The 26021-nt window shown below is 40.2% G+C and overlaps 1 protein-coding gene across 1 annotated transcript in view; it reads left to right on the top strand.

The window, feature by feature from the left end:
* Window positions 1-1744: 1744 nt before the first annotated feature.
* The window catches only part of Nlrp2 (NLR family pyrin domain containing 2), a 44591-nt gene continuing 20314 nt past the window's right edge, over window positions 1745-26021 (top strand). Inside the window, exons 1-5 of the mRNA XM_021627077.1 lie at window positions 1745-2024; window positions 3774-3815; window positions 4688-4708; window positions 7383-7421; window positions 24037-25654. Of these exons, the coding sequence (XP_021482752.1) occupies window positions 1745-2024; window positions 3774-3815; window positions 4688-4708; window positions 7383-7421; window positions 24037-25654 (2000 nt within the window). The remainder of the gene's footprint in view (window positions 2025-3773; window positions 3816-4687; window positions 4709-7382; window positions 7422-24036; window positions 25655-26021) is intronic.

Here is a 26021-nt window from a genome sequence, read left to right as displayed (position 1 = left end):
TTTAATTCATTGACGCAGAAACTCTCTGCTAATAATTGTTGCCTCCATGTACCCTCTTGTCCTGGGGCCAAAAACCAAGCACAACCCCCTCCCTTATGTCACAGAGATCATTGAGATGGTCTGTGGGCTTCAGAAATTCCAGTTATATATAAGGAAGTCCTAGGACCCAATGTACAGTGTGACTATACTTACTATATGAAAATTTTCTTTAAATATAATTTTTCAAAATAAATGTTCTTACCACAAAATTATAACTTCTCACAATGGAAAAATTAGTTTTCTCCAACAGTTTTACTTGGTATACAAACTAAGCTTAAGGACGGGCTCTATGCCCAGTAGTAGGTGGCCAGCACAAGGCAAACTGAGTGGTACATTTAGGGTTTTGTTGTTTTTTTTTTTTTTTTTTTTTTTTTTTTTTTTTTTTTTTCTTAATCTGCTAGTGCTTTGTCTGGGTGTTTTGGTTTGGTTTTTTTTATAGGTATTTTGCTTAACTACTATGGTTTTTGGATTTTTGTGGTGGTTAGGGATTTCTACGTGTCCAATGTGCCTGTCTCTGAATCTGTTTAATGCCTTTTCTTTGGCTTTATTCAGTTGTGTGTGTGTGTGTGTGTGTGTGTGTCCTGTTCTGGTTTGTTTTTATATTCTCTTGATCCTTGTATTTTCTTTTTAAATGCTTGTTTTCTAATGAGAGAAAGAGGAAGGAAGGGTATGCATTTGGGTAGATGGGGAGGTGGGAAGAATCTGGGAGAGTTGGGAGAGGGGAAACAATAATCAAAACATATTATGGAAAAATGTTTTAACTTTTAAAACATAATAAATGTATTTTAAGTGTTCCTACCACATTACTTGAGGTTCAGCAAGTTGATCATAGTATTTCAGTTTATATATATATTTTTTTTCAATCACATTATCTAATATGAATAGACATAGATACCGTTTTGATTATTTCTCAGTAGAGCTGAGGGGGGAAATGAAATAACTCAAGGTACATATGTGTATATGTAATGGGAATAATTTAGAGAACATATCATGAGCTGAACCATCCATGTATGTTGTCTGTAAAACTTTACCCCTCTCCTGGGTCCATGGTAAATGCAAATAGCTTGCCATTTGACTAAGTGTCAAGAGATTTTCAACCCAACTTCCTTCTTAATATTAATACTTAATGACTGCTGTAGGGGATTAATCTTGAGAGTCGGGCTTTTTTCAGAACATGCAGCCATGTAAAATTATATATAGTCTTTGTTTTTATTCTCACCTAGAGTTCCTTCTCCAGGTGGTTTGTCTGTAAATATTTATGTATACATGTTACCTCACACAGACTCAAGTCTACCTAACTCCATAAACACCATAAGGTAACTATATATCAAATTGTTACAGAGACTTAATGTCATAGATTTTATCAGCTTATTTATGCATTAAGCTTAAAAGTTTCACCAGTGATTTCCTGGGTACAGGAGACAAAGCATTGTAGACTTCTCATATGACTTGAGAGCCTTGCATGTTGTCAAAGAGAGCAAGACACTCAGATTAACCCCTTAAATTAAGCCAAGGAATGGAACTCTATGTGAACTTCACAACTATCCGTAATTTACTCTTAAAGGACCAGAATTGACTGTGCTGAGAGCCCTGCCTTTTTACAGAGGTCATCAGTATTATGAGAGGTTAAAAAGCTGACCCATTCTTTCCATTTCTTCCAATAGTTCTATAGCGCTGCACACTCAGATCTCACTTGTGGGTGAGGATGGAACATCCTGGCCTGCTGAATTTCAATCTAAAGGATGTCCTTGGAAAGCTGGACAAAACTGAGCTGGACGATTTCAAGAATGCATTAAAGAAATGTTCTCTGCCAGATATGCTGAAACAGGTCCCCAAGCTGACGGTGAACCTGGCCAATGGAGCTCAGCTGGCCGAAATTCTCACAGGATACTGCCCCAGTGGCTGGCTAGAGAAAGTCACTGTCCAGATATTAGAGGAGATGAACCGTGCAGACCTAGCTGGGTTAGTAACAAAACAACTGGAAGGTAAGCAGAAGCCACTCCATACTGTGTCCTAGAAGAGGAATTGTCCTAAGGGGTTTGGCTATGTACAAATAAGTCATCTATGATATGTGGCACCTGTAATTCCAGTGCAGGAGAAGCTGAGGCAAGAGGGTTATTTTTGAGTTTTAGACAAGCCTAGGATATATGGTAAGTCACTGTTTCAAAAACAGGAAGACAAGGAGATAAGTGCTTGTCATGAGACATAAGTACCTGAGGCCAATCTCAGAATCTATATTTTTTTAAAAGCAAAGCATTATAAGAATGTACATGATCCCAACACTGGAGAAGTAAAGATAGAAGGGTCCCTGGGGCTTCTGGGTAGACAACCTAGCCTACTTGTTGCTGAGCTCTTGGCCAATGAAAGATTCTGCCTCAGAAACCAAGGCATATAGTACCTGAATCATAACACTCAGGGTTGTCCTTTTGCCTACACACACACACTTAGGCACACACACTTGCTCTCATGTGCATGTGTTTCCTCCACCATTCCACAAACACAAACAGAAAATATTTTTTAAATAAAAATGCAGAAATAGCATTGATTTGCAGAGGCTGCCTATTCAGATCACAAATGATACAACATCAAGTCTGGTGACCATCTACCAAGAACCCCTTCTCAGTCTCTTTAAACTGAAACTACTTATATAAAATTTATTATCCTATTTTTTTTTCTAAGATTTAGTTTTACAGTGTTTGTATATGAGAGAGAGTGTGTGTGTGTGTGTGTGAGTGAATGACAAGGCATGGCTGTTCAGCTATCTGCAGATGCAAGAAGGTTTCAGGTCCCTTCAAGCTCACGGTACAGGCAGTAACAGGTGCCCACTGCTCCAAACCAAATTCAGGTCCTCTGGAAGAGTGTACGTGCTCTTAACTGCTGGAAGAGTGTACGTGCTCTTAGCCGGTGGCCTCACTCTTTAGATATCAAAAATGTTAAGTTAGTTAAAATGTACTTTCTATTTTGTTTTTAATCCTAACTTAGATTTCTTTCACCAAGTAGCTTATAAATATTTGTGTACATACATATTCATAATCTCACACAGTGCATCACTCTACCTGCCTTTAGCTCTGCAGCACTAATAGCATCCTGTGAATTTGTCCTGGCATCTTCAGCACCATATCAGGTTCCCTCATTCTAGTTCCAGTTCCTGTGCTCATCAGCTGCACAGTGTCTCCCTCAACTTATAGCTTTCAAGTGACCGTAGACATGGCCACAGTGGAATGAAATCCCCTGAAATTGAGACCCTTTGCTTTATGCTTATTTAGGATGTTATCCTAATCCATTATAATTGGGGTTAATTAATAAAATATTAAGTGTAGGGCTTCACCTAGGCCTGGAAACTGAGAACTTGTAGCTTATTTTCAAGATGGAGGTGAAGAGAGAGGAAGACTGGGCCTGACCCTCACATTTTGCTTTTGGAACCTCAAAGCCCACCACCCCCAGAGACACACCTCCTCCATAAAGACTACACCTCCCCATCCTTCCTAAACAGTCCACCAACTAGGAACCAAACATTTAAATACATTGAGTCTATGGAGGGTATTGTCATTCAAACACACCCTCTCTAGAGCCTGTGATCTCAGAACAAACCGAGAGCACCTCCTGTGGAGCAAGCCTCAAATACAATCACAAACTAACTTCCTCCCCCCACCCTCAGTCCAGCCTGAGTAAAAGACAAACAGTTGGGGTCTGAGTTCTAAAAGCTGCACATTTCTTCTACCTTTCTTTTTCAGAAGCAGCATTGAAATCACCCAAGAAAGTTTCTTCTGCACCAAGTAAGTTCCTTGTGGATAATTTTTATTGATGGGATATTTGCTGACATGAGGGTTTCTTTTAAAAATACAAGATTCTGTGTTAAACACAAAAGAATATGCAAAGATGGGCCCTAATGTAGGGCCTGTCCCACTGCAAGCTCTGGGCGGAAATTTATAAACTCCAGCAAAGAGGTACTGTCTAATAGAAGTCAGAAGGTAAATATGAGGGTGGGGAGAAGTAAGCTGCCCCTTATCCGGGAAGTTAGGCTGGGTGTTGGGTTTCTTTTTCCTTTTTGTTTGAAAGGTGTATATATGTATATAATGCATTTTAATTTCATCTACCCATATTCCATGCCCTGCAGTATATATGCACACCTATTTTCCTCTCTGAACTTCATACAGTATTTGAGTTTTTTAACCCATTGAGTCAATGGACTGTATGTGTACAAGTTTATACCCATCTACCAGAATATGGATATCCTCTGTTTTACATCTTGGTTTTGTTGTTGCTTCTTAAACCAGTAAGTTTAACTAGCATTGCTTAAAGGAGCATAGCTGAGGGCCTATTTACAGGAACACTAGACAACTTACCAGTGCATACATCACTGAAGAAAATATTGCTCCCTCCGTGATGCAATGCTGGTGGGCCCAAACTCATACAGGTAACCATAGATGCTCAGTTCGAGAATACAACAGCTTTGTCATGCCTGGAGCACAGCATCCCGTAGAACAACTCATTTAGATCTCACATCTGAGATCACACAGTGTCTGCCTCTCTCTGCCTGATTCTTTCTCTGTCTGATTCCTTTCACTTAGCATTTGTTTAATTTTATTTTACTTGAAGCATTCCCATGTGTGGCTGCATGTGTATACACCATGCACATGGAGACCAGAGGAGGACACAGGCACTCTCTGCCTAGGACCTCTTAGTGAACCTAGAGCCAGGCACCTGTGAAGTAGCACACCACATTAGCCCTCTCTGCTCTGCCTCCTGCTACACTGGCATTCCAAGTGTTTATGGCCGAGCCCCGGTTTTTACATGGGTCCTGGGGGTTTGAACTCTGTTCTTCATGCTTGCACAAGAAGCACGCTTACCAAGCTTACCTCATCTCCCCAGCCTCTTTAAAAATTTACATTCAGTTTCTGTGACAGCGTTATCCCAGCTTTATCATTTGCATGTGACCAGTGGTTCCACTCAGCACATTCCAGAGAGCCTCATCTTCAGACTTGATTGCTGATTGGCCATTTTCTTAGTATATTGTGATGTCCCTGGTAACTGTCACCTGATTTCTGGCCAGCCAGTTCCCTCCGGAAATCTTACTGATGAATGCTTTCAGCAAAAAATCCTCTCTGAATTCCAGGTGCTTGTAACCAATTACCTCCTGGGTATTTTTTTTTCAAAGATTTCTAGATTCCCCTCTTACCTTTTGATCTTTGTGTGTTTGCATGTGTGCATTATGTTCTTGTGCTTTCAGGATTGTTCATGCTACAGCCACATCTAGAGGATCACAGTAGGCATTCATCCTTTTCTTTCACCTCGTGTGAGGTAGGGTCTTTTGTTCTTTTCTGCTGTGCTCTCCAGGATAGGTGATTCATTAAATCCCAGAGATTCTCCTGTCCCCACCACACATGTCACCTCAGAGGCACTGAGGTTAGAAATGTTTGCTGCTGTGCCCAGCTTTCTATGGGCTTCTAGTATCCAAGATGAGACCCTCACACCTGTACAGCCAATGTTTTCCCACTGAGCCTTCTCTAGCTCAATTTATGACCCAATGTTCAGTTTCAAGTCCTTCTTTCATTGAGACACTACCCTATTTCTGTGGTTATTCATTTCAGACTCTGGAGTTCCTCCATAAGGCTTACTAATGGTATTAGGAATGACCTTATGTGCCTCTATTCCTCATAGCATGGAATATCATGGTCTGTGTAACACTTTGGTCAGAGATGGAACACATAGGATGGTGGTCCCATAAGATTATGATGGGACTGAAACGTTCCTCTCATGATTTCACAGACATGTTAACATAACGGTGTAGAGAGTACCTCCTGTGTAAGGAATGGTTCTGGCGTAAGTAAACCCATCAGACTGCTATAGAAGTATAGCATATATAGTTATAAATAGAACCATGGCACTTGGTAATTATCATACTACTTATTTTCTCATTGCAGTGTATACACTCTATTTAGAAAGGGGTATGTGTGCCTACAAGTCCATGTGTACAGAAGTGTGCATACAGAGTGCTATCTGATTTTTATCATATGCATGCTCAATTATGCACAGGCTTAAGACAGTAAATAGGGAATTCTCCCTAAAAGTTTAAGAGGACAAAGTTTTGCCTTCCTGCTTATGCACCCAAAACTACTCTAGGCCAAATCAGCCTTTCCTTATATTCAGAAATGTTTGGAATACGCTTAAATAGAAACTCTATAAATTTGATCATTACTAAGGATAGGGAAGCCTCTTTTTCATGTTGTTGCATAGCGTGATATAGGTAGGGGCCAGAAGTTTCTGAGGTCACAAGGTACATTGTTTGCAGAAGGCTGTATTTAAACAGTGTGCTCAAGTACATCATTATGGGGGGGGGGGGTATTGTACTCATTTTTAAACTCTAATTTATTTAGGGTATTACACCTCTACCTCCCTTCAACCCTTTAACCATAAGGGGAGAGAGGGCACAGACCCCTTTACTTCTCCTATCTGTTTAGGGTTGATGGGTTCTTTGGGGTCTGTACTAATCTCCATCAACAGCAAACATAGCAAGCAGTCTCCTCCAAACCACTGCATTGAAATGTTTCTCTCCATCTATCGCCTCCAAACTGCCACACCATCCATTTCTGGATTCCCCAAACTGCCACACTTTGTCTTTCTGGGCTCTCATATTTATATCCCTCAGAGTCCTAGACCATGCCCCTTTTCACGCTTCATGAAGCAGGCTGTTACCAGCTGGCAAAGATCACACCCTGCAGGAGACACTTATCAGCTGCGGACAAATTAAAGCCCAAACTAAAATCCCACATGGGGAATATTTACATAACTGAGTTTTTAAAGAAACCAAGACTTCCATTACAGTGGTATACATAAGCCAAATGTAAATGGGGTTTTCAGGACACACCAGACTGTCTCCTAGGTTTGCCTGAGTCCAGGTTTTACTAGAAGCAGCCTTGAATGTCTCACATTGAAATAAATCTCCTGATTACATCAAGAGGCCATGCTATATGATTGGCTTGCACCTCCATGACTCATGTGAGAACAGTCTGTGGTGTCCCAGAAACCAAAAAACAACCTAATGATGCATTTTTCCAAATGAATTCCCCTTGCCAAGCAACATAGGAATGCAGCCTAAGTTCTGTTGTAATTCCCTTACCAGGAAAGTAACACAACTCTAATTCAGAATCTGGTACACTTTCACTTATATGCCCAGTGTCTCTTTAACATTCTCTCTGTATAATCTTGGTATAAAGTGCTGATGCTCATTGATTGAACTTGTTCTGTCTCCAAGTCCTATTCTCTCCAGATCATGGATCTCATACAATGACAAATGAAAGTTATCTTTCTTCTTTCAGAAGTATTACCCACGGAGGCACAAGTTTTCATGGAGAAAGAAGCACAAGGAGCTGAAAAACCAGGTTGGTTTTGCAACATTCACTGTGTTGTATGCTAAACAAAGCCCTCCTCCTCCCACACTCTTTCTATAAACTCCAATTTCTTGTTTCTTCTACCATTTTGTTTTGATAGCTTCATATGTGATCACTGTTCGTACATCACTCCAGCCCATCCCTCCCCCCCTTGAACTCCTCCATTTTCCTTCCTCTCCCTCTAATCCATAATCTTTTTAATTGTTTGTTGTTTTCCTGGTTCGAAATCAAATAATTGCTTTTATTTTGTATTTATTCTTCTCTCTCACCATATATACCAACCACAGCATTCCCACCCTACACTCTGCCCAGTTCCTCCCAGCTCCTTTCTCCCCCAGATCCATTTTCCTTTATTAAAGAGCAAGCCTCCCAAGGATATCAACCAAACATAGCATGACAAGGTGTAATAAGACTAGGCATAAACCCTCACATCAAGGCTGGACTGGAGAACTGAGCAGGAGGAAAAGGGTCCAAAGAACAGGCAAAAAGGGTCAGAGAAAGCCCCAGTCACACTGTTAGGATTTCCACAAACACACCAAGCTAAACAACCACAGCAGGCAGGCAAGAGGAGCCAGTGAAGACCCACGCAGGCTCATTAGCTGCTGCTTCAGTCACTGTGAGCTTCTGAGTCCTGCTTAGTTGACAATGTGGGCATGTTCTCCTGGTGTCCTCACCGCTTCTGAATCTTAAAATCCTTCTCCCCCTCCTTTCCATGTGGTTCCCTGAGCTCTGCCTAATGTTTGGCTATGGGTCCTAATCTGCTCCCATCAGCTCCCTGAGGAAACCTCTCTGACAGTACGGCTTGGCACCAATCTCAGAACACAGCAGAATATAGGAATCATTTCACTGTTTTTGTTTTTTGTTTGACTGTTGGTCTGTTTTGGTCAGGCATGTTTGTTTCTACCCTAGGTCTCTAACCCATTCAGCTTCCAGTCCCTCACCATCCAGGCAGCGTCTCAAATTAGACTAGTCATTAGATGGCCATTCTTTATTATTTTTTTATTTTTATTAATTGCAGTTTATTCACTTTGTAACCCACCTGTAGCTCCCTCCCTCTCCCCTCCCAATCCTACTCACCCTCTCTCTCCTCCATTGGTACCCCTCCCCCAGTCCATTGATAAGGGAGGTCCTCCTCCCCTTCCATCTGATCCTAGTCTATCAGGTCTCATCAGAAGTGGCTGCATTGTCTTCCTCTGTGGCCTGGAAGGCTGCTGCCCCCTCAGGGGGAGGTAATCAAAGAGCAGGCCAATCAGTTCATATCAGAGACAGCCCCTGTTCCCAATACTAGAAAATTCTCTTGGACACTGAGCTGCCGTGGGCTACATCTGTGCAGGGATTCTAGGTTGTCTCCGTGAATGCTCCTTGGTTGGAGCATCAGTCTCAGAAAAGACCCCTGTGTCCAGATGTTTTGGTTTTGTTGCTCTCCTTGTGGGGCTCCTATCCTCTCCAGGTCTTTCTCTCTCCCCTTCTTTCATAAAATTCCCTGCACTCTGCCCAAAGTTTGGCTATAAGTCTCAGCATCTGCTTTGATACCCTGCAGGGTAGAGTCTTTCAGAGGCCCTCTGTAATTCCCTGTTTTCTCCCTCTTCTGATGTCCATCCTCTTTGCCTTTCTGAATGAGGATTGAGCATCTTACCCAGAGTCCTTCTTGATTAGTTTCCTTAGGTCTAAAGATTTTAGTATGGCTATCCTATATTATTTGACTAGTATCTGCTTATAAGTGAGTGTATACACTGCCTAGCTTTTTGTTTCTGGATTACCTCACCCAGTCTGGTCTTTTCTAGTTCCATCCATTTGCCTGCAAATTTTTGTTTTAGCTCACCTAGGTTTTTTGTTTTTTTTCTATATAAAGTTGAGTATTCTTTAAAAGTCTATAAAGAAATATGTTGAATTTTGATGGGAATTACTTTAGATATGTAGAATTTTTTGGTAGGATAGACATTTTCACTATGTTCTACTGATTCATGAGCAAAGGAAATCTTTCTATCTTATTATATTCTCCATCTTCTATCTTCAAAGACTTGAAGTTTTGTCATACAAGTCTTTCATTTGTTTGGTTAGGGTTACCCCAAGAAATTTTATGTTTATGGTTGTTGGCAATGGTGGTGTTTCCCTGATTCTTTTTCAGACTCTTAGTCATTTATATAGAAGGGCTACTGGTTTTTTAAATTATGTTGTATTCAGCAACTTTACTAGCAGTGTTTATGTGCTCTAGATGTTCCTTGGTAAAATTTTGGAGGTTGCTTATGTATACTTCCATATCATGTGCAAATAACAATACTTTGACTTCTTCCTTTCTACTTGTATCTTGATTTGTATCTTTGTGGTCTACTCCAGCTGTCTTATTGCTCTCGCTAGAACTTCAAGCAGATGTATCTTTTAAGTAGATATGAGAAAGTGGACAGTGTTATATTGTTCCTGAATTTAGTGGCATTGAGTGTGTCTCCATTTAATTTAATGCTCATAGGCTTGCTGTAAATTGTTTTTATGACGTTTAGGTATGTCCCTTGTATCCCTGATCTGTCCCAATACTTTTATTTTGAAGTGGTGTTGGATATTGTCAGAGGCTTTTTCAGTGTCTAGTAAGATAATCACGTGAATTTTTTCTTTCAGTTTGTTTATATGGTAGACATTGACTGATTTTTATTTTTTGTATGTTGAACTGCATTTCTGAGGTGAAGCCTACTTGGTCATGGTGAATGATCTTTTTGATGTGTTTTTGGATTCAGTTTGAGAGTATTTGGTTAAAGTATTTTTGTATCTATGTTCATAGGGAAATTGCTTTATAATTCTTTGGATCTTTGTGTGGCCTCCTAAAATGAATTTGGTACTGTTCCTTATTTTTATTTAGTGGAATAATTTGAGGAGTATTGGTATTAGCTCGTCTTTGAAAGTCTGATAGAATTCTGAACTAAAACCCCCTAACCCTGGGCTTTTTTTGTTTGAGAGACAATGACTGTTTGTTTCCTTAGGGGGTTGTAGGTTTAAGTTGTTTATCTGATCTTAATTTAACTCTGGTAAGTGGTATCTATCAAGAAAATTATCCATTTATTTTATTTCCAATTTTATGGTGTACAGGTTTTTGAAGTAAGACCTAATGATTCTTTGGATTTCTTCCATGTTATGTCCCCTTTTTCTGATTTTGTTAATTTGGATATTGTGTAACTACCTTTTAGTTAGCTTGGCCACAGGTTTGTCTACTTTGTTTATTTTCTCAAAGAACCAACTGTTTCATTGATTATATTGTTCATGGTTTCTTCGAGACAGGGTTTTTCTGTGTAGTCCTGGCTGTCCTGGGAGTGAGTCTGTGGGCCAGGTTAGCCTCTAACTCTGAGATCCATCTTTCTCTGCCTCCCAAGTACTGAGATTAAATGTGTGTGCCACCACTGCCTGCCTGTTTTGATTTTGATTCCAGCCTCCAGTTTGATTATTTTCTGCCAGCTCCTACTCTTTGGTTATGAAAAGGCTGCTTTTGTTCTAGAGCTTTCATGTGTGCTGTTACCAGTCTGAGATCTCTCCAATATTTTTATATACACAGACTATTACATTTACATTGTTCAAGATGACCAGTTGGGATTGGATAACTTGAAAAAGTGGATTCTCTCTCCCAGCAGCCATTAACCACTTGTAGTTCTTCATCTAGGCATGGGACAATGTAAAATTTCACCTCTCTGCATTGGCATGTCAAATGGTCTCATTATATTGATATTGTTTAGGCAGCCATATTTTTGAGGTTTTACCAGTGAATTTCCCTTGTCATTTTTAAGGGACACTAGCAATAGGACTTAGGTTTAAACTCTTCCACTATGACGATATTCCCTTAGCCTTAGTTGTAGGGGTTGGGCACCCCATAATCACTTACTGTCTGCATTTTGACTAGCTTTGGGTCTCTGGAATGGTTTCCATCTGTTGCTAAAAGAAGTTTCTTTGAGGGATGAGAACTACACTTAATTTGTGGGTATAAAGGTTAGTGTTTAGAATACAGTTAGAAATTATATTGGTTTAGTAAAATAGCTGAAGTAGGTTTTCCTCTAGGGTCTATCACCTCTCCAGCCACTGGTACTCGACCAGGTTTATAGTGCCAAGCATGAATTCCTTCCTGTCAAGTGGGACTTAAGTCCAACTTAATATCTGTTGGTTACCCCCAAAATATAAGTGCCACTACTACATCCTTGGAGGTATATTATCAGCCATGTCAACATTATGTTCGTAGCCTTTATGGCTGGGTAAGGCTACTGATTGCTCTTCTCTGGTAGCTTGCGTATCACTTTCTGAAATTATGAGACCAACTCCTCACACCTGATCTGAAATCAACTAAGTGTTCCACCGTTTCCAATATTCCAGTTGCTCTTTGACAATGGCTTCCTTCCTAACATAAGAAAATGAAGTGGACACTTAAGAAAATCAAAATTCACTTTCTAGAAGGACAGAAATTGAAATAGAATTGAGAAATAATAATAGAATTTCTTAGGACTTTTACAGTGCCTAGACAAAGGTTAAAGCATCCCCTTGCTCTATATGTAGCAACACATACCATTCATCCCACCATTTAGTACATGAAGGTATAAAATTGGGAGCTCAAGTTTCTTACTGTGCTACATAGTACATTTGTAGCCAGCCTGAGATACCTGAGTCCCTGTCTCAAAAAATAAAAAACAGAAAATATGCACTGAGACCGATGGCTCAGTTGGTAAAGTGTTTGCCGTACAAGCATAAAGAATATGGTGTTTGATTCCCAGCACCCACACAAAGCCAGGCATGACAGAGTGAGCCTGTAATCCCAGTCCTGGAGGAGGGGTACCAGAGGATCCCTGTCCAGCCAGCCTACTTCAATCAGTGAGCTCCTGGTCCCACAAGAAACCCTGCAGAGAGGTTGGCTATACTGGTTTATGCTCCCACCAATAGTAAATAAGGGTTTCTCTTTCCCCCAGCTTCATCAGCATTTATTTTTTTTTTAAGAAAATCAATTTCATTGAGGTGACATGGAGTTTTTTCAATTAAATTTTTATTTTTTTATATTAATTTACTTTGTATCCCAGCTGTTGCTCCCTCCTTCATTCCCTCCCAATCCCACCCTCCCTCATCTCCTCCCTGACCCTCTAAGTCCACTGATAGGGGAGGTCCTCCTCCCCTTCCATCTGATCCTAGCTTATCAGGTATCCTCAGGACTGGCTCCTCTGTGGCATAGCAAGACTGCTCCTCCCTCGGGGGTGGGGTGTCAAAGAGCCAGCCACTGAGTTCATGTCAGAGACAGTCCCTGTTCCCCTTACTGGGATACCCCCTTGGATACTGAGCTGCCATGGGCTACATCTGAGCAGGGGTTCTAGGTTATATCCATGTATGGTCCTTGGTTGGAGAAACAGTCTCAAAAAATACCCCTGTGCCCAGATATATTTGGTCCTTGTGGAGCTCCTATCCTCTCTAGATCATACTAACTCCCCCTTCTTTCATATGATTCCCTGCACTCTAGCCAAGGTTTGGTTATGACTCTCAGCATCTGCTTTGATACACTGCTAGGTAGAGTCTTTCAGAGGCCCTCAGTGGTAGGCCCCTGTCCTGTTTCTTTTCTCCTACTTGCAATGTTCATCCCATTTGTCTTTCTAAGTGAGGATTGATCATCTTACCCCGGGTCCTCTTTCTTGTTTATCATCTTTAGGTGTACAGATTTTAGTATGTTTATCTTATCTTATAGGTCTAGTATCCACTTATAAGTGAGTATAGACTGTGTGATGACATGGAATTTTAAAGTAGTTTTAGTTTATTGCCCCCATACATACATACATTTTTTCATACATGGTTTTTAAACTGTTTTTTATATAGTGACTAATCTTGAAACCAATACCACCATTTCTCAAAGCTTACATAATACTAGAACTTTGAGAAGTGTCCATTTTTCAGTCCATTATTGATTGTATTGTTTGAATGTCTCTATTGCATCATTTCTCCTTTTTTCCTCTCTACAAACCTGCCCATACACCACTCCTTGATCTATTTCAAATTCATTTTATTACCTGGTAATTATAATTGGGTAACTAATCAGTATGCTCTTATAAAGAAGACTATTTTGCCCACTCTTGGCTTTTCTTGGTTGCCTGTATTGCTTTGTATGGGGTTGAGACCTTGTGGGATTTCCAATGTCCACACAAACATATCTATTGGTGTTTTCTCTATTCAGCTCTTATTAGGGCAGTCATGTTAGTGAGGTTGGATGAGTGTAGCTTCTGATATTCCTAGGAGACACATTCTCATAGGAAACTCCCTAATCCTCTGCCTCTTATAATTTTCCACCCCTTCTACTTCAATGTTTTTTGAACCTAAAGTGTAGGAGTTGTTTTTTTTTAGATGTTATAGTTAGGCTCAGGAGACCAGATCTCATTATCAGTTGGGACTGAGTTCCACAACTCTGAATTTTGATTGTGGTTTTCTGTAGTGGTCTCTATCTGTTGCAAAGATTTTCCTTGATAAGGGTGACTGCTGCATTCATCTGTGAGTATAAGTGCAAATACGTGGAGTGTGGTTAGGTATTAGCCTGGTTTAGTAAAGTGTTGATTATAGGTTCTCCAAGATCCATGAATTCATTAGCCCTGGGTAGTTGGATAGGTTTCCAGTATCAGGTGTGGTATCCCTCTTATTGAGCAGGTCTCCAGTCCAATTGGACCAACACCAAGGTATTTGTGCCACTTCTCCCTTTGAGTTATGCCATGCTAGTCATTGTTATGGTTTATATGAGTCAGAATTGGGTAGAATTATTGGTGGTTTTCCTCCTTTAGGAAGCTTGCATGGTATAGTACTTCTGGTACAGTGCCTTCTGGTATAGCTAGTCCTCAAGGAAGAGGTATTCAGGTCAGTTCCATCTCCAAGACTTCTTGGTCCTGTGTCCAAAGTGCACAGTCTTTGAAAATGAGGACCTACCTTCCACCTCACAGGAGGCAACCAAAAACAATAACAATAACCTGTAAGATTTTTAGAGTCTCATGGACAACCCTGACCAACAACTCAGAAGAAGGCTTCTCATACCTGATGTTGAGGAATTTGTTAGATGATCTTTAGCTTTTCAAGGGACCATTGTCAGCCCAGATGAGAAATTTTTACTTAAACTGTGTGTGCGTGTGCATACATGCGTGCATGTGTGTGTGTATTTCTACACAGACTTCATGTGTTGTAGGTTTTCTTGGTTAAATAGTAGTTTGGTTCCTTATGACTTTTTCTGGCATCCCTAATGTTATTTTACCCCTCCTTTGGCATTTTATCATTCGCCCTCCATAATTAGAGTACCATATTTCCACCCTTTGCCCCAGCAATGGTCCCTTTTCACTTTCCTGGTTTCTGTACTTTCTCCAGAATATGGACACTCACATCTAAAGATTTGGAGCTAAGAGCTTCCAATGACAGAGACAATGTGACATTTGTCTTTCCGCGTCTGGGTTATCTCACTAAATACGACCTTTTCTAGTTCTACCTGTTTATCTTCAAAGTTCATATGTTCATTTTTCTCTACAGCTAAATAAATAGGAATGCCTGGGGTATAAGTAGCACGTTTTCATTACCCCTTCTTAGTTGTAGGATATTAAGATACTTTGTATTTCCTAGATATTGTGAATAGAGCAGCAATGAATGTGGCTTAGAAAGTATCGGGAGTAAGGTTCAAGACCTTTGGGCAGAATTATTTTTAGCTTCTTAGGAATTCTCCTTACTGCTAGGCCAGTTTGCATCTCACCAACAGTGAATGAGGGTTTTCTTTTCCCTCCACCCACACCAGCATCAGTTGTCGGTTGTTTTGTTGATCTTTGCCATTCTAAGTGGGGTAAGGTGAAACATCCATTGTTTCAGTTTGTTTCCCTGATTTCTAGAGACAAAATGAACACATTTTGAGATATTTCTTAACCATTGTTTTTCTTTGGGAAGTCTCTGTTCATGTCTCAGACCCATTTTTTTTTGACTGGGCTGTTTGTTTTGTTTCATATTGTTTTGTTTTGTTGCTTTGATTCTGTGTGTTTTGAGCTCTTTATATATTCTGTATATTAATCCTCTGTCAGATGTATAGCTGGCAATGGTCCTTTCCCATTCTATGGGCTTCCTTTTTACCTGGCTGATTGTTTCCTTAGCTATGCTGAAGCTTTTTAGTTTTATGAAGTCCCACTTTTTGATCGTTGGTCTTAATTCTTGTTCATATGGAGTCCTATCCAGAGAGTCCGTCCCTACACCTATTTAACGTAGGCTATTTCCTATGTTTTCTCCAGTTTCAGCATTTCAGGTTTCCTATCTATGCCTTTGATTCAGTTTTTGTGCGAGGTAATATGGGTCTAATTTTGTTTTTCTGAATGTGGGCATACAGTTTCCCAGCACTGTTGGCTGAAGATGCTTTCTTTTCTTCGGCATATGGGTGGGGGTAGCAGAGGGATTTTTTTTTCATCTTTATCAAATATTAACTGGCTGAAGCTATGTGTACTCATGTTTGAGCCTTCAATTTTGTTCCATTAGTCTACATGTCTGTTCTGTGCCAATCAATATTTTTATTACTATGGCTCTATAATATATCTTAAAATCCAGAATGGTATTTTATCCTTCCCTGATCATTTTGCTCAAGATTATTTTGGTTGTCCAGAGTCTTTTGTAGCTGCATATGAATTCTAGGATTTTTTTTCATTTTTGTGAAGAATGAGATGGAGATTTTGATTGTTATTGCATTGAATCTGTAAACCACTTTTGGTAAAAGTGTCATTTTCACAATATTCTGCCAGTCCATACGCATGGAATATCTTTCCATTTTCTAGTGTCATTATCTCTTTCATCCAGTGTTTTCATTGTAGAGTTCCTCCACTTCTTTGGATATGTTTATTACTGGATATATTCTTTTACTTTTTATGTTTTGAGAGCATATTGAGAGAAAGTATGTTTGCAGTCTGTTTGTTATTGGTGTACAGAAAAGCTATTGATTTTTTGCATGTGGGTTTTGTAGCTCACCACGTTGAATTTGTCATTTCTAGAATTTTTCTGATAGAAATTTGGGGATCTCTAATGTAATTATGTTATCTGAAAATAAGAATAATTTTATTTTTTATATTTATGTCACTTTAATTTTTCTCTCTTGCTTTATTGCTCCAGCTAATATTTTGAGCACAATATTGGAGGGAAAAAGTGGGATGGGGACATTCACGTCTCATTCTTCACGTCAGTTGTATTGCTGTGATATTTTCGCTAGGGTGGTGTTGGCTATGGGTTTCTTGCATATCACTTTTATGTTGAGGGATGTCCTCTCTAGCACTAGATTCCCTAGGATTTTTATCAGGAAGGCATGTTGGATTTTGTCAAAGGCTTTTTATGCATCTATTACGATGATTTTGTGATTTTTGTCTTTAAGTAGAGAATTATATTTAATGACTTGTGGATTTTTAGCTATCCTTGCATTTCAGAGATAAAGCCAACATGGTCACAGTGTATAATCTTTTTATGCATGCCTAAGTTCTGTTTATAAAATAGCTTGAGCATTTTGAGTCTATTCATTAGGGATACTGGCTTTTAGTTTCTTTTTTGTTGTGTCTTTATCTGATTTAGGTGTTGGGGTGATACTGGAACTAGTTTGGGTGTGTGTCTTCTATTTCTACTTTAATAGCTCAGGAAAGATGAATTGTAGCTCTTTGAAAGTCTGGTAGAATTCTGTGAACCAGTGTAGCACTGAACTGATTTTTTTTAATTTTTTTTTTATTTTTTTACTATTAATTACACTTTATTCATTTTTTATTCCCCCATAAGCCCCTCCCTCTTCCCCTCCCGATCCCACCCTCCCTCCCCCTTCCTCATGCATGCCCCTCCCCAAGTCCACTGATAGGGGAGGTCCTCTTCTCCGTCCTTCTGATCTTAGTCTATCAGATCACCTCAGGAGTGGCTGCATTGTCATCTTCTGTGGCCTGGTAAGGCTGCTCCCCCCTCAGGGGGAGGTGATCAAAGAGCAGGCCAATCAGATTATGTCAGAGGCAGTCTCTCTTCCCATTACTATGTAGCCCACTTGGACACTGAACTATCATGTGCTACATCTGTGCAGGGGTTCTAGGTTATCTCCATGAATAGTCCTTGGTTGGAGTATGAGTCTCTGGGAAGTTCCCTGTGTTCAAGTTTTCTGGTTCTGTTGTTCTCCTTGTGTGGTTCCCGTCCTCTCCAGCTCTGAATTTTTTAACTAGAAGGCTTTTGACTATTCTGATATCCTCGTTTCTTAGGAGTCTCTTTAAGTTGTTGACTTCTTGGTTAAATTTTGGTGCTTTGGCTGAATCTGGACAGTCATCTATTTCTTTTAGGCTTCCCACCTTAATGGAGTACATACTAGAATATTAGTTTTTTGGTGTGTCTTTTAACACTTCCCTATTCGTTTCTGATTCTGTTAATTTGTGTTCTTTCTTTTGGTTAGTTTGGCCAAAGAGTCTGTCAATCTTGCTATTTCTTTTTTTTTTTTCAAAGAACTAGATCTTATGTGAATTCATTTTTTTTCCTGCTATCTTTGTTTATATTTCACTGATTTGTTTTTTTTTATTATTTCTTGCTGTTGACTGACTTTGGTTTTAGTTTGTTCTTGTTTCTACAACTTGTTGAATTACCTTATTAAGCCACTTACTGTGCTAATTTTTTAGCATAGGCAGTCAGAGCTATAAATTTCCCTAATTCAACTCCTTTTAATGTCCCAGCAATTTTGTTTCTCGTTTTCATTTATTCCAGAAAACTTATTTTTCATTTTTTTCTTTGATTCATTAAGCAACTCATTATGAAATTACTAATCTCTATGAGTTTCTGTATTTACCAAAAACTTGTTTGCTGTCAGTTTTAAGTCTTACTGTATTGTGATCAGATAGGCTACAGGGAGTGATTTCAATCTTTTCTCATTTGTAAAGATTTGTATTGTGCTCCAGGATACAGTCTATATTAGAAAAGCTCCCATATGCCACCTAATAGAATGTGGATTCTTTGGTATTTGGATAAAATAGTCTCTAGTTAGCTATTAAGTCCAAATGATATATGATGTCAATTTTGTATTTGTTCATTTTTTTATCTAGGTGAACTGTCTATTTGAGAAAGTGAGATATTGGATGTTAATCTATATATTTAAAACAAGCAGTACATTTTTAATGAAGTTGAATGTCCCAAAGTTTTATGCACATGTATTTAGAATAGTAATGTCTTCTGGGTTAACTCTTCTCTTGACTAAAATGAAGTGTCCCTCTTTATTCTGATTAATTTTAGCTTGAAGTCTATTTTGTCAGATATTAGGATAAAATGGCTGCTTGCTTCCTAGTCCTATTTGACTGCAGTATTTTTGGTCATCCTTTTATTCTAAGGCAGTACATTATCTCTAAGGCTGATAATGTGTTTTAGACGGCAGATGATTTTTTTGTGTGCCTCTGTTTGGCCAGATTTTTTTTTTATTCCTTCAGTCAGCCTGAGTATTTTGATTAGATAGCTGAGATTATTGATATTTAAGCTTATTTCTGAAATATGTGTGTTAATTAGAGTCATCATGTTAATTTTTATGGTGTTATTTTTATTCTTAGTGGTACTTTGTATTTTAATAATTATGGAATATTTCTTTCCAGTCTCTGATATACTACTCATTCCCCTTTTCAGTCTGAAATAATCACTTCTTGGATTTTCTTTCAGCTTAGTTTTTTGGACATAAGAGGTTTTTTTGTTTTTTGTTTTAGGTTGTTTATATCATGGGAAAATTTTTCTTTCAGTTATGGCAGATAGTTTTGCTGACGTTTAATTCTTCACTGATCATCACAGTCTTCTAGGACTTGAAATGCATTGCTCCAGGCTCTTCTGGCTTTCAGAGTTTTCATTGCTGTTGTTCTGATGGGCTTTCCTCTATATGACTTGTGTGTGTGTGTTTCTTTTGAAGCTTTCTTTGTGGTGTATGTTTAGTATTTTAACTATGGCATTCCACAAGTTTTTCTTTTCTGACTCTGTTTATTTGTTGTTCTGTGTCTTTTCTGTCTGTATAAGTGCATCTTTCCTCAGTTTGAGAAAGTTTTCTTCCATGATTTTGTAGATCTCGTCTACGCTATTGACCTAAGATTCTTCCCCTCATCTATACTTATAATTTGAAGCTTTGGTTTTTCATGGTGCCCCATACTTCCTGTATGTTCTTTTTCTGTGTTTATTTGTCATATTCCTTGCTTATTTGGTCTGGGAGCCTCCATTTTGAGTCCTAATTTTTCTGTCTTCTGTTTGATTCATTCTACTTGTGAGCATTTCCTTTGGGTTGGGTGTTTTTTGGTTTTTCAAATCCATGTTCATCTAACCTTTGAGTCCTCTTCAGTGTTTCTGTCTCCTTGTTGAAGTCTATTCTCAAGTCCTGGATTGTATTGTCTGAACCATTTCCAAAAGCCTTATGTTTGTAGTTTTGGTGGGTTATTTTTTTTGGGGGGGGGTCGCTTGGCATTTTTTTCTCTCCTTAATTTCATTGAGCAATTTTTGTTCCTTAAGGTCCTTTAATTCTTTAAATTTTATAATTTTTCTTTTAAATTATTTGCTCATTTAGGTAATTCTTATTGGCAAATATTTTTTCAAGAGTTTTGGTTATTAAAAAGGAAATACTGGCTTGATCTTTCATATTGTCAGTATTTTTGTGGTGAGATTTGGACATGTGACCTTGTTTGGTCAATTTTAAGTCTGATATTGTCTGAGCAGATTGAGGCAGAAGAGGATGCACGCGAAGGCTGTCCTGAAAGGTTGGAAATCACTTTTGTGGGATAAAGTCAGATGTACTGAGGCAACTAGGAGATGGTCTAAAAGATGTGCCTACCAGTCTAAGTCTGAAGTGTGGAGGTATATCTGGCTGAGTGGAGAGGTTGAATATGGCATACAGAACGGTCTGTAGGTTAAGATATAGGTGGAAGGGATATGGCCAGAAGTCAGGGCACTGGAATGTAGGACCCAAGCTAGATATAGTGGTTTGGGGATAAGCTAAGAATGGATGGTCAGGTAAACCCCTGGGCTGGATCCTGGAGAATACAATGGAAGGTCTATCTGGGTAGAAAGTTTGGATGAGACACAGAAGAAACCTGTGGGTGGTGACAGGTAGAGCAAGTGTTGGTGGAAGTCTAGAAGAAGCCTTAGAGGTGGGTGGCAGTGCAGGCAGGGGGCACACGACTGGGCTGGGACATTGGAGTATCAAGGCTATATTTGGTGGGTTAAGAAGTCATAGAGATGGGAGGTCAGGGCAAGTCAACCTGGCTTGGCTCTAGAGGAAAAGATGGGCAGTCTAGCCAGGTGTAGAAGTTAGATATGGTTCTGAATAGACTTCTATTTATATGTTTATAGTGCTGTGTTAGATGTAAAGCTAACAAATATTCCCCTATTCTGTAGACTCCTCATTGAATTGTTTCCTTGAGAGCAGAAACTTCTGAACTCTGTGCAGTCCATTTGTCAGTCTTGGCTTTACTTCCACTGAAGTCCTTTCCACAAAGTGCTTATCTAAATCTATATCTTGAAGAGTTTCCCTCTTTAACAGCTTCAGAATTTTGTATTTTCTACTGTATTTCATAATAATTTCATTAATCCTCCTAGAATTTCATAAAATTCATTTTGATCATATTCACCCTTCTTCCCCAAAATGTTCCAAGGTCCATCCCCACCTTCACAATGTCATGCTCTGTTTTTAACCCAAGGAATCAAATGTGCACAGACCAAATGTGCACTGTTGTTCAGAGCCTGCCCTGAAGCATGGTCCGTTTACCAGAAGTCATACCCATTAAAAAAATAGGTTCTTCCTTCCTTCCCTGCCCAGGTAGCTATCAATTGCCAATAGTTCTTTGCTAGGGGTGAGATTTTTTGCCCACTCCAACCCACCCACCCATCCTGCCTCCATGCTGGGATCCTGTCTCACTTGAGTTTACACAGATTTGTACATCTAACCGCTCCAGCAACTTCACATGTGCAGCTTCTGTCATGTCCTGAAAACACTTTGCTTGTCAGTCACCCACCAGACCTTTCTGCTCCCTCTTCTGCAATGGTCTCTGATCCTTGGGTAGAATATAAAGTAGATGTCCTATTTCAGACTGAGTACTCCTCAGAATTTCAGATCCACTGTCTTAATGTTTCAGCTTTTTCCCACTTTTGCATAATACTATTATAAATTGTACAGAAGAAAATTTTCTTTCTAATCATCTTGGTTTTGATTTCCTGGGTCCCTAATAAGAGAAAGATTAAGACAAAACTTGAAGTATTATTACATGTGTTTCTTCACATGGGAGGCACCCAGCAGATGAAGAATTCTCACAAGTCTAAAACTTCTGACTTATGGAGCATTCCCAAAAATGAATTGTGAATTTTAGAAAGTGAGAGAAAAATGTATGTGCCACAAGGGATAGAAAGAGACACAAATGAAGCGCATAGATTCTCTATGCTTTCTCCAGGTGAATACTTCTCCTCTTTGCAGAAGAAAAGGCACCTTTGTGATTTAAACCCTAATTAGAGGCAAACAAAAGGGTAAGGGCTTTTTTTTTTTTTACCTTACCCTTCGTTCTCATTTCCTTACACCCTTATTTCCACTATTAGCACAAATTAATTCTCATACTAAAGAGATGGTTTGAAGCATCAAACCCTGGTCACTTGTAGCACATAGGTATACCAGTTTTCATACAGTGCCTGAGAGGTGGTGTGTGTTAGATAGGTAGCACTCTATTCTTCATTAAAGTTTGTGATAGGTAATATCGAGCTGAAGATACCATACAGATTCATTTCCTGAGCTCTCACTACTTGTTCTGCTCCAGTACAGAAAACAGACAAGTTGTTATAATAAACTACGTTGCGGGCTATTTAATATTAGCTAGCATATATTAACTATGTATGATCATCTAATGACATGTTCATATATATATTGTGTGTCTTTACCATATTCACCTCCATTGCCCTCTTGTCTCCCCTTTCCCTCCTGATACCTTTTTTCTCATTTTATTTTATTCAATATCTCACTTATTTTACTCACTTTACATCTTCGTAGCCTCTTTCCTTTTCCCCTGTCTCACACTTTCTTTTTCTCAGAAAAGGAGAGCTCCCTTTCCCATCCACCCCAGCTCATCAAGTTGCATCAGGACTGAACTGTCCTGCCTCTCCTGTGGCCTGACAACACAGTCCTGCCAGGGGAAAGTGTTCAAAAGCTGGCAAGTGAGTCTGTGGCCTATGCAGTCCCCACTTCCCTTACTAGAGGACCCACAGGAGGCCTAAGCTGCCCATCTGATACAACTTTGGAGGGGGGCTAGGTCCAGTCCATGCATGGTCTTGGTTGGTGCTTCAGTCTCAGCAAGACCCTCTAAGCCTGGTTAGATGGTTCTATTGTTTTTCTTGTGGGGCTCCTGTCACTTCCAGGTCCTTTTCTCTTTCCTCCCATTATTCCCCAAGACTCCCTATGCATTGATCAAACATTAGCTGTGAGTCTCAGCATCTGTTTTTTGAGGTACTGCTGGGTGGAGCCTCTCAGAAGACAACTCTGACAGGCTCCTGTCTGCAAGCTTAGAGTATCATTCAGAGGGTCAGGGGTTGGCACTCTCCCGTAGGGTGGGTCTTTGGTTGGGCCAGGAATAGGTTGTACATTTCCTCATTCTCTGCTCTATCTGTTCTTATCTTTACCCCTGCACATTTGTAGGCAGGGGAAGTTTGGGTCCAAATTTTTATGGGTGGATTACTGTTCCCCTTCCTCTGCTAGACTAGTCTAGTTAGAGGATGTCCTCTTCTGTCTTCTACGGCCTCTGCTACTAGGAGTCTCTGCTTGAATTCCCCTCATATCCTCCCAGGAGCATGTCCTGACTTAGGTCTCCAGATTTTCACAGATATACCCCTACCCTCAGTTTCCCTTTTCTCCACAGGTCTTCTGTCCTCTCACCCCCTTTCTCCTTAGGTCTTATCTCTACCCTGTTAACTCTGTGCCCCCTCTCCTACCTTGTTCCCTCTCTTCAGCCAATACTTCTGTCTGTTCTATCTCCCCTTACAAGTGAGATTTAAGCATCCTCTCTTGGATCCTCTGTGTTACCTATCTTGGGTCTAGGCCCCGTAGTGTGCTTATCCTGTACTTTATGTTTAATCTCCACTTATAAGTGAGTACATACCATGTAAGTCTTTCTGGGTCTGGGTTACCTCACTCAGGATGATCTTTTCTAGTTCCATCCATTTGCCTGCAAATTTCATGATTTCCTTGTTTATATTTGCTGAGTAGTATTCCATTGTGTCCTAATACCTTTTTATTTCCCAACAAGTCCTCTTTTTGTGTGTTTGTGTGTGTTGAGTGTGTGTGTGTATGTGTGTATGTAGTATAGTGAGTGTATGAGTGGTGTGTGTGTGTGTGTTTGTTTCTGGTATGAGTTTCTGATTAGTGTGTGTGTGCTGAGTGTGTCTGTGTGTGGTGAATGTATCCGTGTGTGATGAGTGTGATGACTGTGTGTAGTGAGTGTCTAGGTGATGAGTATGTAAGTATGTATGTGTGTAGTGAATTGTGTATGGTAAGTGTGTGAGGGTGTGTGGTGTATGTGTGTAGTGAGTGTGGGAGGTGTGTGTGTGTGTTTGTGTGTGCGTGTGTGTGGAGTATAATTTTGTCTATCCCCTACCCCTGTCATTGATGGTAAAGAACACAGGCATAAAAAGTTGTGGAAGAGTGAATACACAGATAAATGGAGGAAGAGCCTCTGGCCTAAATACAATGAAGACATCTACGTGGATACAGAGAGCTACAGAGCACTCATGCTGGCTTGTAATCCAAAGGCAGAGATGCCATTTGCTCACACAGTCGTCCTGCACGGCCCTCCAGGCTCTGGGAAAAGCACAATGGCAAAGAGGCTAATGGTAGAATGGTCAGAGAGCAAGCAGGCCCAGATGTTCCCATGTGCCTTCTACATCAGCTGCAGGGAAATTAACAATATTGATCCTTGTACTTTTGCACACCTCCTCTTCATGGACAATAACTCCTGGAGGGCTCATGTGACACAGCAAATAGGCTGGGACAGGAAATTCCTGTTTGTGGTGGACGGTTTTGATGAGCTGGTAGCCCCAGCAGGAGCTCTGCTCTGTGACCTCTGTGGTGACTGGGACACAGTGCAGCCTGCAGCTGTCTTACTGACCAGCTTGCTCAAGAGGAAGATGGCACCTCACGCCACACTGCTAGTGACCACACGGAGAAAGGCTTTGAAGCAAATCCACCTCATGACAGATCAGCCCATGCTCATAGAGACGAAGGGCTTCTCGGAGCAGGAAATACAGGAGTACTTTCGGAAATACTTTAACGGTGAGGAGGGTGAAGATGAGGAGCAGGAGGAAGAGGAGAAGGAAGGGGAGGAGAAGGAACTGCGAGCTCTTAGTGCAGTGAGGGGTAACGCTTCTCTCTTCCGAATGGCCTCCCTTCCTGCCACATGCGGGCTACTCTGCCTCTCCCTGGAGCTCGGGATGAAGAGCGGGGAAGACCCTGCCCTGACATGCCAGACCCATACCTGCATGTTCCTGAGCTTCCTCTGCAGAGTCTTCTCACTAGAAACCTCTGAAGGCAGTCTCAACACAGAACTCCACACCTTATTCAAGAAAATATGCACGCTGGCTGCTGATAGTCTGTTGGAACAGCTGCCCATACTCCGTGAGGAAGACTTCCTGAAATTACAATTGGACCCAAATAAGTTGCATCCCATAATATACAAGTACATCCTCCTTCAAAATTGTTCCAGTAAATGTCTCTCCTTCAGCTGTCTTGGTATCCAGCAGCTCCTGGCTGCCATAATATTTGTTCAGGAACTTGAGCAGGAAGGCAAGAATGTCTCAAAATATAGTATACAGAATATGCTTTCGAGGGAAGCAAGATTAAAAAACCCCAACTTGTCTGGACTGCTGCTGTTTGTATTTGGCCTCTTGAATGAGACTTGGATTCAAAAGTTGAAGACCATTTTAGGCTGCCAAATATCAATCGGAGTCAAGAAGAAATTCCTGGAGTGTGAGTCGGGGGAAAACAAACCCTTCCTCTTGTTGATGGATCTACCAGAGATTTTGTCCTGTCTCTATGAGTCTCAGGAGGAGGGCCTTGTGAAGGAAGCCATGGCCCTCTTTGAGGAAATCTCCTTGCATTTGAAAACCAACACAGATCTCATGTATGCTTCATTCTGCCTCAAGAATTCTCAGAACTTACGGACAATGTCCCTGCAAGTAGAAAAGGGTGTCTTCCCAGAGAACGATGTTTCACTGGAGTCCACAGCTCAAGATCAAAGGTATGAACTTTATTTTCCATTTCTGGCTTCTTCATGATGCTTTTGTCCTCCATCTTATCCCATGTATTTTTAGTGAGAGGTTGAAGTCTCCATTCTCTGTAGCACAGGGTAGAACATTTTGTACATTCCCGATTAATAAAGTGAGATGATTAAGCATGCCTAACTGACAGTGAAAACATCTTAATGCCTACACTCTCCTCTCCTTGGGTGAGCAATTGTTCTATTACTTCCCTTATGGGATTTTCATAGAGTTTTAGTTGATTCTCCTGCCTGTACCCCTCATCTCCCTGCCCACCATCTATGCTAAACCTTTTTATTCATGGTATCCCTGCTTCTAATTTTACATCACCTGTGTTTTTGATGGTTT

The sequence above is a fragment of the Meriones unguiculatus genome, chromosome 14 (assembly GCF_030254825.1).
Source record: "Meriones unguiculatus strain TT.TT164.6M chromosome 14, Bangor_MerUng_6.1, whole genome shotgun sequence".
NCBI lineage: Eukaryota > Metazoa > Chordata > Mammalia > Rodentia > Muridae > Meriones > Meriones unguiculatus.
This window is presented reverse-complemented; position numbering and strand designations above follow the sequence as displayed.